The sequence below is a fragment of the Globicephala melas genome, chromosome X (genome assembly GCF_963455315.2).
Source record: "Globicephala melas chromosome X, mGloMel1.2, whole genome shotgun sequence".
NCBI lineage: Eukaryota > Metazoa > Chordata > Mammalia > Artiodactyla > Delphinidae > Globicephala > Globicephala melas.
The window spans coordinates 98,101,143-98,121,830 of record NC_083335.1 but is presented as its reverse complement, the minus strand read 5'-3'; the positions used below and the strand labels follow the sequence as shown (position 1 = coordinate 98,121,830).

The 20,688-nt window shown below is 36.9% G+C and overlaps 1 protein-coding gene across 1 annotated transcript in view; it reads right to left on the bottom strand.

Moving 5' to 3' along the window:
* DMD (dystrophin) overlaps window positions 1-20,688 on the bottom strand; it is a 2,243,521-nt gene that overhangs the window by 1,439,585 nt on the left and 783,248 nt on the right. The window contains exon 17 of the mRNA XM_060293058.2: window positions 16,519-16,694. Coding sequence (XP_060149041.1) covers window positions 16,519-16,694 — 176 coding nt within the window. The remainder of the gene's footprint in view (window positions 1-16,518; window positions 16,695-20,688) is intronic.

Below are 20,688 nucleotides of genomic sequence, written 5' to 3'. Positions count from 1 at the left end.
ATGACTCTTTTTTACTGGTACTACAATGTGGAAGAAATCTTCCTGGAGGTGAGGTAAGATTTTTAAATTTTGTTTAGTATATTTTTTAATAATCATCTTTCTTCTTCAGATTTCTAGAACATGAGAACACGTTTTAATTCCATATTGGTATATGGCTACTCTCTGGATGGCAAACCATATGATGAACTCCTACTCATCTTTCAAGACTCTGTCCAAGATATACAACTTCTGTGAAGGTTTTCTTGATCAACCTCTCCCTACTCTTTCTCCTTCAACCTTCCTTCTGGGGAAACTGGTCCCTCCCTCCCATATGTTTCCACATGTTACTTCCTTTTAAAAATTGAATAAATAGAATACAAATTAAATTTGAACCAGAGAAATATTATAAAATTTTGAATGAAATTTGTTTAAAAATATTTTAAAAAATCAATACAGGGCTTCCCTGGTGGCGCAGTGGTTGAGAGTCCGCCTGCCGATGCAGGGGACATGGGTTCGTGCCCCGGTCCGGGAAGATCCCATATGCCACGGAGCGGCTGGGCCCGTGAGCCATGGCCGCTGAGCCTGCGCGTCCGGAGCCTGTGCTCCACAACAGCAGAGGCCACAACAGTGAGAGGCCCGCGTACAGCAAAAAAAAAAAAAAAAAAAAACAATACAAACCTTGTTATGGCTAAAATATCAAGTATTTCTAGGATTTTGAGATGTGCTGAGTATATGGTGATTATTGTACTTTTACAGTTATACAATATTATTAAAGGGCAAAATCCTATTTAATCAGGAGAAAACAAGTTAACATTTATATAACTACCTCCCTTAAATCAAGATAGTGTTTATATACACACACAGATATATGCACGTGTTTGTATAGTGTGGGCGTGTTTTCCTTGGTGGGAGGGGGAAAACAGGGCCAAATGATTGCCTTAAATTTTTTTTGTAATGTTTGTGAATGTATGTGTTTGTACGTGTACGCTTTAAATGTGTGTGCTTTAAATGTAAAGTAAATATGGTGCAGTGCAAACTCACTGAACTGAAAGTCAGCTGTCACAAGTTTTAATCACCCATCTTAATCTTTATGCTGCTACCTTGGACAAATGACTTAACTTCTCTGATCTTCCTTTACTTCTTCCTTTAAATTTCAAAAATTACAAAGCTTCCATCAAACTGGTCTTAAAATAAAAACTAACAAGGACTTTTAAAAAATTACTCTTAAATGTGTATTTATTTATCTCACTAATTAAAGCGATTTTGACCTGAGATACAAAGCTGAGGTCAGCTTTGCTTACACTGGAGCTTTGATATTCCAATTAAATTAGTCTGTTCAGCTAGCAATCAAATTAAATAACATCTAAGGATGTTATGATTCCCAGTTATAATAAGAACCCTATAAACTCTTTTTGACAGTTTACACAGCACCTGAAACAAAATATAACGAATGGGAAGGAACACTGTCCTCAGTTAATATAAACCTGCCACATTAACAGTCCTATCAAATAATGTTTTCCTTGTGTTTGCGTGATCTTATTTACAAGCTTAAATGTATTTCCAGTTTTATATAAGTTTAAGCACATCACTCATAAAATAATACATTTTGGGGCTTCCCTGGTGGCGCAGTGGTTGAGAGTCCGCCTGCCGATGCAGGGGACACAGGTTCGTGCCCGGTCCGGGAAGATCCCACATGCCGCGGAGCAGCTGGGCCCGTGAGCCATGGCCGCTGAGCCTGCGCGTCCGGAGCCTGTGCTCCGCAACGGGAGAGGCCACAACAGTGAGAGGCCCGCATACCGAAAAAAAAAAAAAAAATCGTTTCGGTACAGTAAAATTTAATGATTCCAGTTTGCACTGAAATGCATCTTTAAAAGATACTAAAAAATCAATTTCTGTGTAGTTTACCTTGTCCTAAAATATGCCTTATTTAACATGTGCTTCAAAATCTGGATTTTAGTCCAAAACATAAAGTTTGTCCTTAAAATCATGCGTCTTCTTCATTGTCAATTATGGCAAATCAAATTACATGTTTAATGTGTATAAAATACTGCCTTTTAAAATACATGCCCTTGAATACAAACCAGCAATTTAATATTTTTAAGCTATAAATGCCAGAAAACTCTCCATGCATTATCTGGCATTGCTATTGATCTTTGTACCTCTAGGATAGTTAATTGTACTGAGCAGAATAAAACTCCTACAAAAATATTGTTTCTCTGCAAAAAGTAAAACAACTAAAATATTTTAACAAGTGGTAGATTAAAATGACTTGAACATAATCTTCTTAACTTAATTTGGTAACAAATCTCAATCATTTAAAAATATATCGGTAATATTTATTTCTAAAATGTGATATGGTTGAAAAGAAGTCACTTTTACATCTTCTGTTAATATAACTTTCAGGGAAACACACCTTAAAAACTGAGGGCTTCCCTGGTGGCGCAGTAGTTGAGAGTCCGCCTGCCGATGCAGGGGACGCGGGTTCGTGCCAGGATTCGGGAGGATCCCACGTGCGGCGCAGCGGCTGGGCCCGTGAGCCATGGCCGCTGGGCCTGCGCGTCCGGAGCCTGTGCTCCGCGGCGGGAGAGGCCAAAGCGGTGAGAGGCCCACGTACCGCAAAAAAAAAAAAAAAAAAAAAACTAAGGAAATCCCCCAAATTCTAATATGTCAAAACCAGCTAGATTAGAGGAATTAGTTATAAAGCCAGAGAGTATGAAAGCACGTGGACAAAAACTGCATGATCCAGAGGACCAGAAATAACATGTTGTTAAGCCACAGATGCGTGGAGCATATTTTTCATTTTCAGTAAAATCAAAGTCCCTTTGAAACACAGTTCTGTGCAAGAAAATCATCTTAACACAGGTTCATGGAAATATTCTTTTAAGTGATAGATGAAATCTTGTCATAATAATACATCTATAATCATACAATGTAATATGCTCAAGTTGAAAACCCTGGGCCATTTATTTTAAAATCAAATTTGATGTTTATTTAAAACAAATAGCAAAGCTGTATATGCTCTTGTGAGAAATAAATGTGGGCACTAGAGGGTGCACATTCCCTTTCACAGCTTGTCTGGACTTGAATTTGGCTTCTCTTATATTTTCTTATCTACATAATGATAACATGGTGACAAATGGATTTTTCATGCGAGTTCTCTTACAGAGAAACATAAAATGTCCAAAGATATAGGTAAAATGGTGTAAAAGGAATATGTGAGGAAGGCATTTAAACATATACACAAAAGTATATGTGTATACTTTTGTATATGTATACATATATGTGTACATATACGTATGTGTATACATATATGTGTATATGTGTAAAGTCATAATACAGAGATTCCCTTGAGAAAATGTCTTCAAATTGGGGAGAAACACTTAATCCAAATAATACAGTAGCATTTTCTGGACTTCATAACTCAGGATTTTTTTCCCAGTTCATTAATCTTACCTATTCTTTTGAATGTTAATAAATATGTAGACACTTGTGTTCTATAAATCTGCCTATAAATACATTCCTGTACCAAGATTAAGTTTTTAAAATGTTAATTTAACACTCAATCAAATTCACAGGAAAAAATAGCATTTTAAGCATCTTGTTCCTGTCACATGCTTTCACAAAGAAAAAATTAATTCATCTCCCATGATAACTGTGTAGGCTATTTATTATAATCTTCATCTTCATAGCTATATCAAGAACAGAGAGCTTCAGAAACCTTTACTTTCAACACACAGTGAAATATGAAGTTAAGATTCAAAACCAGGTATGTCTGAATCCAAAGATTTCCACTACACTACACTTATATTCCTTTGTTCCAAATGAAAGGGAAACCATTTTTTTTTTGAAATATTAAGGAAAAGTCAACATGAACTTCCTGTTTGTTGCTATACAGTACAGTCTGGTGGTTACTACTGTGCTGTTTTGGATTATTCCAGAATTTGACTGAAGTCTCTAACACTAGGACATTAACTCTGAACATTTTTATTAACCTAAACTATGATATTTAGTTGCAGAATTCATACCCTCATGGCATTATGAAATAATTACTTTTTCCCAGTTTATTTTTACTTTGCAGTCTTCCTTAATTTCCTAAAGTCCCCAAATTTCCAATCAGCTGATGTGTTTTCTGATGTTAGAACTGATTAAGCATAGATGGCAAAGGTTATGACAGATAATAAGGTTAAGACCATGGTTAGCACTAGAAGTCCTGCACCTGGAAAAACAGTTCAATTATATGGGACTCCATTTATGCGTTGATACTGAAAAAGATACCTAACTTTGAAGGAAAAATCTTTTTCACTGATAAAGATCTCTGTATTTAAAGATATAGCCAAATGCTCCAGTGGTACCATAGAGTCTATGAGACTTAGAAGGTAGAACAGCCATGAGACTTAGAAGGTAGAACAGCCATAATCTAGGGTAAGTGCACCATTTCCACAGACAGACCTCAGTAAAGTAGTAAACAGTCTCAGTCAATCTTTTATTTTCAGCTAAATAATTTGATGAAATTACCTTTAGTTTCTCATTATAGATAACATGACATAGAGTTCAAGAATGCAGCATCCTGTGGAGAGGGTGTGGAGAAAAAGGAGTCCTCCTACACTGCTGGTAGGAATGTAAATTTGTGCAGCCACTATGGAAAACAGTATGGAAGTTCCCTAAAAAACTAAAAGTAGAGCTACCACATGATCCAGCAATCTCACTCCTGGGCATATACCCAGAGGAAAACATAATTCGAAAAGATACATGCACCCCAATGTTCATAGCAGCACTATGCACAATAGGCAGGACATGGAAGCAACCTAAATGCCCATCGACATGAATGGGTAAAGAAGATGTTGTAATATAAATATAATGGAGTATTGCTCAGCCATAAAAAAGAATGAAATAATGTCATTTGCAGCAACATGGACGGACCTACAGATTATCATACTAAGTGAAGTAATCCGGACAGAGAAACACAAATATCATATGATATCACTTATATATGAAATCTACAAAATGGTACAAATGAACCTACTTATAAAACAGAAATAGACTCACAGACATAGAAAACAAACTTACAGTTATCAAAGGGGGAGGAAGGATTAAATTAGGAGTTTGGGATTAAAATATACACACTACTATATATAAAATGGATAACCGACCCAACAAGGACCTACTGTATAGCACAGCAAACTATACTCAATATCCTGTAATAACCTATAATGGAAGAGAATGTAAAAAAAAGAATATATATATATATATATATATATATATAAAACTGAATCACTTTGCTGTACACTTGAAACTAACACAACATTGTAAATCAACTATATTTCAATGAAAATTAGAAAAAAAAAGAATGCAGCATCCTGTGCTAGATGTCTGGGTTCAAACCCTGACTGCACTGCTTCCTGTAAAGTTTGTGACCTAGAACAAGTCACCTCACCTCTCTGTGCCTCATTGTTCCCATTGGCAAAGAGTGACAACAATAAAAAACTACTTTATAATGCTCTTTTAATGGTTAAGTGTGTTAACGTGCAAAATATTTAGATGAGTTCTTGACATATGGTAGAAATCATACATGTTAGCTACTGTGATTAGTGCCTTCCGTGACTATTTCCTGCTGGCTTTAAGCCAGCCCCTGGGCCACCTCTCACTTTCTCATTTGAGAGTGGATCTATTCATCTTAGTGTTTTGTTAAGGACTGGTAAAGTAAAAGCCATTCTTGTAATCATCAGAATGAAAACTGCAAAGAAAGCTGTAACAAAGACAAAAAGGCAAATACATAAGAATCATCAACAGCAAAATAATCTCATCTATTTCACCCTATATTGCAGGAATAGGCAAACTATGGCTCACGGGACAAATCTGGCTTGCCACTAGTTTTTGTAAATAAAGTTTTATTGGAACACATCCACACTCATCATTTACATATTGTTTATGGTTGCTTTTTCCCTACAGCAGCAGAATTGAGCACTTGCAAAAGAAACTATGTGGTGCACAAGCCTAAAATAGGGACCGTCTGCCTCTTTAGAGAAAAAATTTGCTGACTACCTCCCTGCTCTATAAAGTTAAGATGGTCTATCTCTCCCAACACATAGGTGGGTCCAAATGTGTGGTTCACAGTCGCCATATTGCTTGGCTCTCTTTCAAAAATATGCCTTGGCTCTCTATAACCAGATTAAAGTTCCTTAGTCTGGCATTGAGTACCTTTCTTTTTTTTCCCACAATGAACTCAACCTACCTTTTCAACCTCATCCCTTACTTCTCTCTTTCCAATACTGCATATTTCTGCTCTAAGCAAACAGAAACACCCACAACCCTGTGTAAATGCCACTTGTATACAGCCCGTATCTGCATCGTCCTTTTCCCTGATCTTGAGTCCAATAGGCCCCTATCCTTTAACCGTCTACTCAGATGCTAATGTCTCCATGAGCTTTCCATGCTCAACTGTCAAGCAGGACTGGAAGTGATCCTTTCTTCCTTATGACTTTTCTAACATTTTATTGGTACTTCTTCATGACATAGTTTATACTATTAGAATGCAAGCTTCCTGAGGGAAGGACTAAATATGGTTCTTGGTCATAGCAACTGGAGTGCTCTGCACATCGTAGTGATCCATTAGATATTGTTGAATGAATATGAAAATTAGCAAGAAAACTAATGTTGCTGTCACTACATTCTTGAAATACTGTGGACTCGTATTGACTACAAGAGTGTTCAAAGAACCCCTCCATACACTGAGTGGTGCCTTGGACCTTGTGGGAAGCAAATTAAACTTTAAATACCCTCAGTGTGCAAGCTCACTGAGTTTAAAGGACTTCAACATGCTTTTATCTCATGGATCTTTGAAGTTTAAATAACTTCCAGTCAAGGTTTAGAAACTATCTGGTACAATGCATAATACCATTTAAATCTGATGTGTACTCACTGTCCCACTGCCACTTCCCCAGCATCATGAGTTGTTTCCATTCATTTACTTCTTCTAGTGAGCATCTCTATGAAGTTTAGTTAAAACCCAAAGCAAAACGCATGGCCCTACAAAGCCAGTGTCTTAGCTCAGGCTGATGTAACAAAACACTATAGATGGGTGGTTTAAATCAGGGGTCCCCAACCCCTGGGCCGCGGACCAGTACTGGTTGTGGCCTGTTAGGAACCGGGCCGCACAGCAGGAGGTGAGCAGCAAGTGAGCAAAGCTTCATCTGCTGCTCCCCATCACTCCCCATGGCTCGCATTACTGCCTGAACCATCCCCCTGCCTCACCCCATCCCGTGGAAAAACTGTCTTCCATGAAACTGGTCTCTGGTACCAAAAAGGTTGGGGACTACTGGCTTAAACAATACAAATTTATTTTCTCATCGTTCTGGAAGCCAGAAGTTCAAGATCAAGGTGTCAGTATGGTTACTTTCTGGTGAGACCTCTCTTCCTGGCTTGTACATGGTTGCCTTATCAATGTACCCTCACGTAAGAAGGAGGAGAGAGAACAAGCTCTCTGGCGCCTCTTCTTATAATGGCACTAATCTCATCATGAAGGCCCCATCCTCAAAACCTCTTCTAAACCTAATTATTCCCCAAATACCCCATTTCCAAGTAACATCAAATTGGGGTAAGGGCTTCAAGACATGAATATTGGGGAAGTGGGGCACAATTCAGTCCATAGGAGCCAGACATCATTGTACTTGCCTGTGATGAAATGATGTGTATTGATTCATAGAGATACAGGTTGCTGACTAGGGAAGACATCAGAATAAGAATATTCTCAGAAAATGTTAGAATAAGAATAGTTTCTCTTATAACACAAATGTGGTAATGGGAAGATACCTGTTCTAAATTAATAATTGGGAACTCAACTTTCTCCTGGGGAGAGGGTGTATATTTTTGCCTAAATAATCATCAAGAGAGACACATACAGTAAAATTTCCAGTGTGACGGCCAACAAGGAAAGTCATATAAATTCCATTTCGGAGGTGAAGAAATAGATTCTGAGTGAGATTAAGTTACTTGCTTTAGTCACATAGGTGATAAGCGGAAGATGCAAGGCCAGAATCCATCTCTGTGCAGTCACAGGACCATCTGCTCTTTCAGATCCATTCTTCATGTTTCTCTTGTCCTCTCTGTCCCAAAGGAATATATACATTTTCTGCCATCGCCTTCCCCCTGGCTTGTGATTAGAGGCACTGGCAGAATACCGAAAGATGGAAGGAAGAGAAAAGCCAAGTTCCTTCACACTCAACTTTTGCTGACATTTCTAGAGCGGCTTCATCTCCACTGTGGCTTCAGTTTCCTCTGGATGGTCCCTCCCTCCCCAGGTCCAAGCTCTTGCCTGGCAGTCCTAACACTGCTAGTCCCTGTTTGAAGGCCCCAACTTTGGGACTCTGGTACCATCCCCCCTGCAGTGTTCCTCTATCTCTAGGGAAATGAGCAGCCTGTTGATGCTGCTTGTATGTTGAGTTGCCTCACTGTCCCTCTGTGCTGCTTCCCAGCTTTTCATCACCTCCTTCAACAATTCCCTGTATTATTTTTCTCTCTGAAACACCTAGAGTGTTTTTTGTTTTCCTGACAAACACCCATCTGATATGCCATGAATATTTACTGAATACCTCCAATGGGCTAACTTCTGAGTTAAGTGCTGTCGGTCTAGAGTTGCAAATAAATGGCTCCTGCCCTCAAGGAGTTTACTGGAGATACAAATATGCAAAAACAAGATCATTACAATAAAATTCTGCAAGTTTTTTAATGGAAGGATTGTCAAAGCTGAGAAATGTCTGGGAGGTTAGGTGCCCAGAAAGAGAAGGTAGTTAGTTGGGGAAAAGGAATGTGGCAGCTGGAAAAGGGAAAGTAAGGAAAAGGGAATCTTCAATAGAGAGAACAGTAGGTACAAAGAAACAGAAGTCTGAGGGAATACAGAGCATTTGGAGAGCAGAGGGTGGTTCATTAAACCTGAGCAGAGGGCAGTGCCATTTGAAATGCAGTTTGTGGCCAGTCTGTGAACTATCTGTTAGTAGCCTGTGACAAGAAAAGTCACTACAGCATAAATAGTCACGAAGCATACAATTTCATCTGATTTCTTTTTAATTGCAAAACTTTCTTGACAAAGGAAGCGGTGCATTGATTTATATTCTGGCTCCAGCTCTTCATCTCACTGTGTACTGGTAATAAACAGTTTGCAGACTATTTTGAGTAGCACTGGCATATAAGAAAATGGGTAGGGGAGAAGGGAGAGAAGCTAGAGAGTCAGGCAGTCAAAGATCAGAAAGGAATTCCTGTGCTATGCATTTCAAGAACCACGGGCAGAGGAATGATCTAATTAAAACTGCCTTTTAAGATATATCTCAGGAGGCTGTGAACAGTATGGATAAGAAGGGTGAGCGTAGAGGCACAGAAATCAGTTAAGAATTTCATGCAGAAAACTATCAGAGACTTAACTAGGGGGAAGGCAGCCTGGATGTAAAGGAACAAATACACTAAAGAGAATTGAAAGGACTTAGGGAGGTTGCAGATATCATGACCACTGTGAGTGGCTGCACAGGTTGTACACTGCGTAAGTCCAGAAGGTGCTGTTTTTAGGAACTATGATGTGAAAGACAGTCTCTAAAGATGAGTAGTCTAAACTGCAGAACTTCATTTGTGATTTCTGTAAGAAGTCCAGGTGGAAATGCCGAAAAAACATTTGGATGTTACAGGTATGAGCATCGGGAAGGAGGTTAAGCTAAAGATGTTAATTTGGAAAACAGCAGGTATAGATGTGTGATAAAAGCAGGATTATAAATGATATCACCCTGGAAAAGAAAGTGTCATAAAAAGAAAATAAAGCCAAAATGTGAGTCTTTTGGAGACCAACATGAAAGGGATAGGAAGAGGAGAATGGGAATACATAGTGGGAAAGCAAAGAGGAGAAAAGAAACAGGAGAGAACAATGTCCCAGAAACTGAGAAAGAGGAAAATTTCAAGAAAGAACTAATTACCACTGTCAAGTACAGCACAAAGTTCAAGAAGGATAAACTGAAGAGCGACCTTTGGAGCTGACAATTAAGGAGTTCTCTGGTGACCTTGCTGAGAGCAGTTTCAGCATTTCATGTAGAGTATGAGAGGGTAAAGGAAACAATCAGAAGTAAGGAAATAGTGGTAGTTCACATCTTCTGATTAAAAATCAACTCTTTTTTGCATTCAACCATGCTTCTTCTTTTAGATGAATAATTGTGACTACCATTTTCTTCACTCTCAGAACAAACAAAACTGTATGTCATGGTTCCAGGAATATAGCTCTATCTTCCTCTTGGCTGGCATCTTTTTGTGCCTCACATTCTGGAAGAGTACATTTTCATACAACTGCTATAGCTGGACATCCATAGCTATGTGTAGCATCTTACAGGACCAGTTCCCATTATAGTGCATTTCAACTTGGAACATGTATTGGGCATCCCCAAATCAGAAGGTCCCGTAACAGGTTGGGAGTAAGATATGGACCCTGGCCCTGGCAAGCTTTGAGTCTAGGGGGTGAAACAGGCATATGAAAAGGTCATTTTAACATATAGCACTAGAGGGGTCACAAGAAGGGACATCATCTTGTGTGGCATCTTATGTAGTATCACTTAGCCTAGTCTGGAGTAAATGGTTCCTATCATTGGGGCTGGTTTGAGGAAATAAGAAGCAAGAGTCAGGATGAAACTAAGATGATGCTCTAGTGCACTGATTTACAAAATGTGGGCCCTGAACTAGCAACATCAGCATCGCCTGGGAACTCATTAGATATTAAGATTCTCAGGCACTGCCCCAGGCCTACTGAATCAAAAACTCTGGTGGGGACCAGTAATCTGCCTTTTAACAAGGCCTCCAGATGATTCTGATACATGCTAAGGTATGAGAACCGCTGTTCTTGGTCAAGGGTTCTCAAACTTTAAGGCTTATCAACAACGACCTGGAGAGCTTGTAAAGGATTCCTGGGCCCACCTGCAGAGTTTCTGATTCAGCAAGTTTGGGGAGCGTCCTCCAAGTCTGCATTTCTAACAAGTCCTCAAGTGATGCTGCTGTTTCATGCACTGCAATATGAGTATCACTGCTCTAAGTGTTCTCTGGCCACTTAGCATGCCTCTAGAATTAACATTCTTACATTCTTCAAAACATTTATTGACTTATTGTTGACTTATATGACAAATTAGCTTTAAGAACCTTAAATGGATAGTTATCTTTTCGGAACATCTGAAGATGGTATGTAAGGTTTCTATTATTCACCAAAAATAGTTTCTAAACTGAAATTTGAGTTTATGACCAAGGTCATTTGACTCTAATACATAAAAAGAAGTAGGGCATTGCAACTGTTAACACTGAAATGGAAATTAGGAGACTCATCACTAGTCCTTATTTTGCAACTGAAAGCAAGTTGCTTAACCTTTCTGGACCTCAATTAACCTGTAACCATGAACAGGTCTGGAGTCTAGTTTCCTTAGATAAAAGGAGCAAAGTTTTATTTTACTGGGCAGTGCCAATGGAAAAAAATATATTATTACTGAGTCCAACATCCCAAGTATTTTAGGATCAATTTATCATATAGAAAATAAAAAATTAGCTCTTAGACACATTAATCATCTAATTAGATCCTCTGCATAAGTTAAAATGTTTTAGTTTACAACTTCCAGATTATAGTTTGGGAATCAAAGTTAAAATAAATATCTAAAACAAAAATAGCTTACGCATTAATCTCATAAAATGGCAAAAAGACAGGCCTTATCTAACTTCCTTCCAAGGACGTGACATAAATTAACATCATTCAGGCAGCAGACATTAAAAAAAGGGAAAAAAGCACAATTAAGCTGAAAAATAGAAAACAAAATAATTATGCAGGTACATAATTGTCTAGGTCATTTATTCCACCATTTAGTAAGCATGTGGGACACAGAGAGAAAAAGCAAACTTAAGACTGTCTGCTTACCTAGAAGAAGATAAAGAGACTTGGTGAATTTAGATATTTCGAGACATCTCTCTACTTCGCTTGAGGTCAAAGATACTCATTTATTAACACCATAGCTGAAAAACATTATCCTTATTGAGATAGCATTTACTTAAAAAACAATTCAATTTGCCATTGTTTTCACCTGGCTGATACAAAAATGTAAATGAACGCTTTTGTGAAAACTCTCTTTAAATAACTGCTATATGATTAGTAACTAATCTCCTCGATAAATCCCAATTTACTATATAATAGATCTAGTTTTAACCTATTCTGAGTTCCATACTCTGATAATTACCTATATGTAAGATATTATCACTGAACTGCAGGGATAATTTACTATTAGAAATAATTACCTTGTGACCCAAGGTCATCAAGGACTTTTGTATATCTTAGTGTAAGGAGGACAATTTATGCAGTAAATATTACAAATGTAGAAATTGTATCATTATTAAGGAATCAACTAAATGTACCTTAGATAATTAAGAAATTACAGTGTGGTACAAAGCTGAATTTTAAATCCCTTAATAGTTTTGAACAAATGATGATATCCTAATGGGTAAAATTAGAATATTAAAGATTATTAGAATGTTCACTTGTTTATTATTAAAAACAATTCCATGAAGAAGTAGATGGAATTCTTAAATGCTACTGAAAAATAAAATTTTAGTTATCACAATTAATTGAACTCTATTACTCTTTCAACAAATATTTATTGATTATTTATTGTATGCATGGTACTATACATGGAATCTAAGTAAAATATAAAAAATCTGATAACAGGATTCCTTTGTTGTGATTGGTGATGAGAAAAATATATGTGGGTGACATTGAGGCATAGAGCAAAAAAGGAATGTAATGTACTGGATGAAGTGGTAAGATTTCGGGGAAGCTACACAAAAAACTGGTGGGAGAAAAATATTTTATACCACAAGAAGGGTATTTGTGTTTTACTATGGGGACAACTGGAGTTATGGGGATCTCAAGTCTGGAGGGTCAGCATAAAAGCAATTTTAGATATATTAATTTAAGGCAGATTGATCAGGAAGGGGGGTGGGCAAGTCTGGCCCCAGGGAGGTATATGGCTTAGAGTATGGCGTTGGCAGTTAGAATGACTGGAAAATGATGACACTTGCCCAATAATATAGTGTAACAATAATAATAAATAAGGAGAAAGGAAAGAGAAACTGATACAAATGGAGAAGTCAGGTGGTAAATTCTGTTTTGAAGAGGAAGATGAAAAGGCAATTTTTTGTTACATTTGGTAAGCTTGAGAGAATGCTCACTATGGAATTTTTTTCACTAATAGTCCATGAGCACCATCTCTACTTTCTCCACCAACCATCACCTTCACTATCATCAACACCTCAGTCACCACCACCACTTCCACCACTGCCTCTGCCTCTATCACATCCACATAAGCAAACAAGAACAACAGCTACTGCATTTACTGAATTCTAACTACCTTACAGGCAACTGTATTAAATGCTTCTTACTTAATCCTCAGTGTTCAATAAAGTGAGGATACTGAATCTGAGGCACAGATATTAGGTAATTTGCCTGGGATCATAAGCTAGTAATTAAAACAGGCAGATTTCAAACCTGAGTAATTCTGATTCCAAAGACCATGATTTTTCCAATATTTGCTACTTCTTTAGCCACACAGTCAATGAGTTATAATAACTAAAATATGTGTGCAATGTCTGAGTAACTAGGTGTGGGTAATTGGAGGCAACAAATGTTTGCATTTGATGAAAATAAAAATTGAAGCACTGCCTGGATGCAGATCATAGATTTAGAGACATAAAAGTGAAATTTGAGGGAGTCAGATATAGAGCTATGAAATTTGGGAGTCACTCATTTAGAGCCAGACTTGAATCAATGAGAGGAGATAATTCAGATAAAGAAGTCAGAAGGGCAAAAAAGATTTGAATTTATAAGATAGTACCATAGGACTTAGGCAAAAGGAAGAAAGCAAGTCAGATAAAGAGTAGTAGGAGTAGAACCAGTAGTGTGTCAAAGAAGTTGAAAAAAGGGATCATTTTTTTAAAAATCAGCACCCAATAGATTGCCAAGACTACAATCTTGACAGTTAAACACTAGCAGTTCTCACCTGGGACAACAGAGAATCACTAGCCACCATGATGTTTTCAGTCATGTTTGCATGACGCCTCTGGAACCATTATAGTATTTTAACCAAATTCCATCCTGCAGACAATGATCACTTACTGGATTTAATTGCTCCTAAATGTTTTCTCATTTCCTCTCTTTGTTCAGTCTAAACTTATCAATCTAGAGTCTTGCACAGAGTGTCCATGTTACCCTACTGTCCAAATCAGGATACATCTGAGAGTGAAAGTTGGTGCTTTATATAATTATGCTGGGACAAAAGGTGTAATTTGGGATGATTCAGGCAAACCAAGACATAAGATCACCTTTGTCATTTATCTAGAAAAGAAACATGTTCCTACACGGTCCAGGTTCTGTAGTCAGGTTACCTCAGCTGAAATCCTGGCTCAGGCACTCTGAAGCTGTGTGTAATAGTAATAATAGCCATACCTATTTGGGAGGGTTAGTGGGAAGAATAAATGAGCTATGCAGACAAAGCACTTAATCTAGTGCTGAGTGCATAATAAAATCCTCAATAAGTGTTAGCTTTTATTTAAGTAATATATTCTTTATGTTCCCAATTGAACATGCTTCCAAGCACTTACAAAAACTGCTGAGAGCATATGATACAAACAGAATTTAGGAGACAAAATATTTCACCACTAGTCACACTTTCTTGAAAACAAAAAAGTACTCAGAACACATTTTTCCTAACCAAATACATTCTCCAAACAGGAGCCAAGAATAAGCTTTTGAAGACAGAGAATGATAGGAATCAAGTTGCTCTGTTAATATCTGTATTAGAAGGGTCCCAAACATATTAGGGGGTAGATAACTAGGTCTCCATATTGCTCTGCTTGGAAACTTGTTGGAGAGCTGTTAGGTTGTTGCAAAGGATCCATAAATCCATGTGCCCACTAGGCATTGTCTGTAGACATATATTTAACAAGGCATCAAATTAATCGCCATGCTCTTAGGATTAATAAAAAGCAAATTCATTAAGAGCTTTACTCATTTATTTTTGCTGTCACATTCTTTCTCCATCAATGAATGTTAAAATTTCAACCACTATAATGAGTAGAGTTCTTGGAAGTTTCTGCCCCAAATAGAATGCCAATATTCAAAGATTCTGAGAACCATTTGACTGGAACAAGGCTCAGTAAACTTTTCTTGTAAATGGCCAGATAGTAAATATTTGGGGGTTTGTAGATCATATAGTCTCTGTGACAACTACCCAACCCTGCCTTTCTGATGTGAAAGCAACCAAGGATGATGCATAGATGAATGAGTCTGACTTTGTTTTGATAAAACCTTATTTGTGCACACTGACCTTTGAATTTCAGAAATTTTCACATGTCATGAAATATTCTTCTTTTGATTATTTTCAACCACTTAAAAATGTAAAAAACAGTTCTCAGCTCATGAGCCCTACAAAAACTGGCAGCAGGCTGGATTGAGCCTGCAGGCTTCAGTTTGCTGAGCCCTGAATGAGAGGGTTCACTCAGCCAAGGAGCTCCAACCGTGGAGAAAAGCCCCGTGGTCTACAGTGGAATTATGAAAGTAGGTTAAAAGTCACGGATTAACAGGGAAGTACTGAAAGTCCCAAATGATGTACTTGAAAACTTTTCTAGGTGTTTCTTCCTTTGCCTAAAACATCTGACACGCTATTTTTGGGTATATGTTCTTCTCATGCTTCCCTACCCTTGTATACACTAATTCTAATGTCAAATGTTCCATGTGCTCCCAAACACATGCTGCTTAGAAACATTAAGGCAGGTTTTAATGTTCTTTCTTAATCTTAGAATTATAATAATTGGCATGAAAAGGAAATTGTACCAGTTTTATGATTTTCATGCTAGCTTTTGCATTTATGAAATTTTATTCCCATCAGTTTAATATATCTACTGATTTACATAATACCTAACTTATCTACAATGTCTAGTTGAGAATATCCACGAAAAGCTCAGTTAAAAATTCTAACACCTACAAGATAAGACTTTATAAATATCAAAGAACAGGAAATCTGTTCTGTAATTACTCCTGATATAGGACACGCAGATTGAGACATTATGTTCTCGTAAACTAACAGAATGGATCGTGTCTATTATAGGTGTACTTCTTCTTCATGAAAATGTCCTTTCCATTACTGGAAAAAGGCATTTAATGCAAAAGTAGGCACTGAACAAGCAGGCTCTTGATAAGAAAAAAGGAAACTTTCAGGATAAAAGGCATCCATCACTTGTGGTTTCTTCTTTCAATCCAGAAAATAGTATTTCCATTAAGCATTGTTTTTGTTGGGATAGGGATTGCTTGGGGAAAATTTTAAAACTTACTTCATAATTTGTCTCACTAACTTAACTGACATTATAGGCACCTGAGGCTTCTGGAAATATTGTTTAGGTAAAAACACTGCCATCAAAATAGCTGTAAATGAGTTTTCCTGCTTAACAATTACTCTTCGTTTGAGGATAAAGCCATGAGCAAAAGCTTCTCACCTTTTCCTAATTTCGGAATCCACAATAATCTGCCTCTTCTTTTGGGGAGGTGGTGGTGGGAGTTCCTCTTGGGCATGCTTTATGAGGATTTGTTCCCTCGTGGTCACCATAGTTACCGTTTCCATTACAGTTGTCTGTGTTACTGATGGCTGAGTGGTGGTGACAGCCTGTGAAATCTGCAAGAAGTATCGAAACAGAGGTCACACACTGCTTGAAAGACTTCAGCAAAGACTGCTTGGAGTGGTGAAGGAAAATAATGAGAAACTGTTCCTGTTTGTTGGTAAATTGACCTTCAGATCAAAATAGCACCATATTGAACCCAAATCAAATTGTTTTATCTGACTTAAGTTATGTTGACTGAAACCACAAAGGAAAGTAATCTCAAAACCAAAAGTAAACTAGCGCCTCTTCAATTTATTGGTCAAGCTATGGGAAATAAGTGGGGCAAAGGAGGAAAACTTAGGGTGTCATTCTGTCATTTAATTAGACATGCTGTTTAAAGTGTTTACAACACTAATGTAAATTTTGCTCAGGTATGCCAGCACTAATTCCATTGCCTGGAACATTGTATATGTTTATTAAATAGTGCACTGAATGCATCTTTGGTTTTCATAAATATAATTATTTATAGTCTATAAATTTTTAGACAAAATTCTTTGAACTGTGTAATGAATGACTTTTTAATCAAATAAGTGATATGCCCTTTAGAAGTACAATAAAAGATTAATATAAAATGCCTATTAGTCCAGAAATACATTTAAGCTGAATATTATTCGAATGTTAAAAAGCACGCTACACCTGTTTGATTTAAATTAGTCAATCTGTTAAAATATTTGAGTATCCAAAGTTAGCATTCAATTCTTCTTGGTTTAGAATCACACTAACTTTGTGTTCAGAGTTTACAAAGATTTTTTTTTTAGACATAGATCATCACTCTTTGAAATGATACGATTTGTGACCCAAGTCGTGAGAGGCCATTCCCTCAGTACACAGGCATTACCAGACAGACAAGTCACAAAACGGTGAGACATCCTCTTGCCTTAACCACCAATTCTGTCTCACAGTCCTCCAGTTATTAAGACTAAAAAGTTACCTCTTGTGATGTTAATCATTACTCTTCCAGTAAGCCAAATTTTTCGGAAGATCTATTTCCATGGAGACCAAAACAGGCCTGCTTTGGATCCACTTATACATACTAAATATACACATAGTCAAGGATCTGGTTGGGACCAAGATTAGATTTACTGATTTTCCTGAATTTGCCAAGGGATAAGAAAGAGGTTTGAGGGAACCTCCCTGCCTCACACATGATGACCAATTCCCTCAATGGGAAGAAAGCAGGGAAGCCTCATGATCTTCTGATTTCAGCTTCCAAATAGGAATTGACATGTAGTAATGAAATCCTTTGTCATGGTGTCTTATGTAAAAATTGCTTTTGACAAATACATTTTGAAGGTGCTACCCTTTGTTCAAGCCACATCTTTACATATGCCAAGGCCTTAGGGACTTCCATTTAGGTAGCCTAAATAGTTAAAAAAAAAAAAAGACATTAAGAGATATCAAGTTTCTACATGTGTCAAGCACAGGTTTTATCTTCTCTAAGATCTCCATAGATTCATTATTCAGAATCAAGCACTGAGCTTCAAACTATAATTATATAGTCCATCGACAAGTTATGCCAAAATGAAAGCAGAATGTAACAGTTTTTAAAAATGCTTAAGATATAACCTCAAACCTAACTGAACTCAACACAAAATGACAATTACATGATAAAATTAATTCTACCTTTAACCAAAAGGAACACAGAGTTTTTAAGTAGGATTCCAAGAGCATTTAATTTTTTCAGAGTAACATTTTTTTTAACCATGGGCAAATTGTTTTTGCATACAATCAGGGCTTGAAGAAAATATTGTTCAGGTGGAAAATTTCTGCTTTTATATGTGCAGGCACCAGAATGCAGAGATTCTGAAAATACAAAGCTATTTTTTTGCAGTTATATCTAATGTTATGGAATATTTGTGCTACTGAATATTTGGCTGTGAAATTAATTTCTAAAATGTTATAATATCTTTTAACTGATACTTATTATGAAATTGGATAGATGTGCCCACGGAAGGTAAAGAGAAATGGCAACATTATATACTATGAAAAGACATTTAAGAATATAGCAAACCTTATAAGAAAGAAAAAATAATATTTTTAATAAAATAATAGCAGTCTGTAATTGTTCTATACTATAATCATCACTATACTGTATTTGAAACTACTTCATTTCCTTTGGGATACAGAAAAAAGAAAACATCTGTGCATTGATCCTGTAAATATAGGGTATAATTCATTATATATAACAAATTAATAATTACTTTCAAAACCTACTCCAGAATAAAAAACAATTGGTCATGTACTAAATTTCCCCATCACTTTTAGTTATTGACTGTAAACACTTAATTATATGTTAGAATCATTAAAAATATAGACAGGAAGGGATTATGGAGGTCACTGAGTATAACCTCCTCCTTACTACAGGATTCACTACTTCCAGAAGCAGACAACTCCTTCCTGAGTATGGCATCAAATTTTCCCATTGGCAAAGATCTTTACACCTAGTGGAAGCCTGCATTATTATGACTTCATTCATATAAAATTTGTTTTGGGAATTCCCTGGCGGTCCAGCGGTTAGGACTCTGTGCTTCCACTGCAGGGAGCATGGGTTCAATCCCTTGTCTGGGAACTAAGATCTCACAAGCTGTGCTGCGTGGCCTGAATCAATCAATAAATAAAATTTGTTTTGAACCCTGAAACAACAAAGAGTAAGGTGAGTATTGTTTCCACCTGACAGTCTTAAAGGTCTGAAGCTTGATAATCATGACTCTAATAAATCTTATGTCCAAGCTCTATAATACCAGGTATTTGCTAGAACTAGATTTAATCGGGTGCTCCAAAACCTAGATTTTCTGACTTTGGACATCATATTCAATTAAAGCAATCTAAAACTGCATGAGTTATTCAGCAGCTGAATCATAATGTTTCAATTAAATTCTAACATCTATTCGATATGTGTCACTACAGGACACCCAGAAACAAATACAATGGAATCTCTATTTTTAGAGATCTCACAGTATAGTAGTGAAGGTGACAACCACACAAATAATTGTGAGACAAGGTGAGTTCCATATGAAAAATACAAGTATGGAAAATAACTGCATGTAAATGTCTTCAAGAAAACAAAATAGATTTGTTTTTAAATACTAGCCCCTTCATCTATCAGTTAACTAGCCAGTAAAAATGGAAAATAACTATTTGTCTTTAGGTTTGGAAGCTAGTTCCCCTTACAGTGATTAAAAGTGGAGGTCTCTGAGCTAGGCTCCACAGTTCTCAAACAACAGGTCCACAGTTCACATCCTGTAATATTTGAGGAAGACTGGTTACTCTCTCAGAGCTTTGATTTCTTGTCTTCATATGTAAAACAGTAACGATAATACATCTCTCACAAGGGTGTTGCAAACAAGGCCTGCTTCATGGGTGTGCAACTTATGTAGTCACCCAGGTCCCCTCACTCAAAAGGATCTCATTCTTGGTTTCATGCTCTGCTGTCACCCTCTTGAAATTCTTCATAATTTTTGTAAAGAATCCCTGCATATTCATTCTGCACTGAGCCTCGCAAAATATGTACCCCATCCTGGAAGCAAGAATTAAATTACATAATGTTTGAACACAATAAGTACTCTCTTGCTACATATTAGTAATAACCACTAAAAAGTCCAGAGAAAATTCAGGAATTTTTCTAAACCGAACCTTCTTTACTTATAAAGTGATATAGGTTAATTTCCAAAATTTACATTTTTCCCATTGTGAGAAAACCTGGAAGAGCATTTGCCCAGTATCTTGATAGTTCTAGGGTGAACGTCTTCTTGCATTAAGGTTGTATAATTTGGGTAGGTCTAGAAAAAACATACTATTTTCAAACAATGAAAATCTTTCTTACCATTTTCTCTTCCATTTGTTTAAAAATGCACATTTTGAAAAGGAGCTACATGTACATTCAAGCATATTTAAAGAATGTAAAAGAGCATATAACGAAAGGAAACATTTCTTTTCCAGCACTGTGTCCAGTTTCTCATGGGCAACTAGTTGTATTTACCACCTGTTCTTATATTTTATTTTATTTTT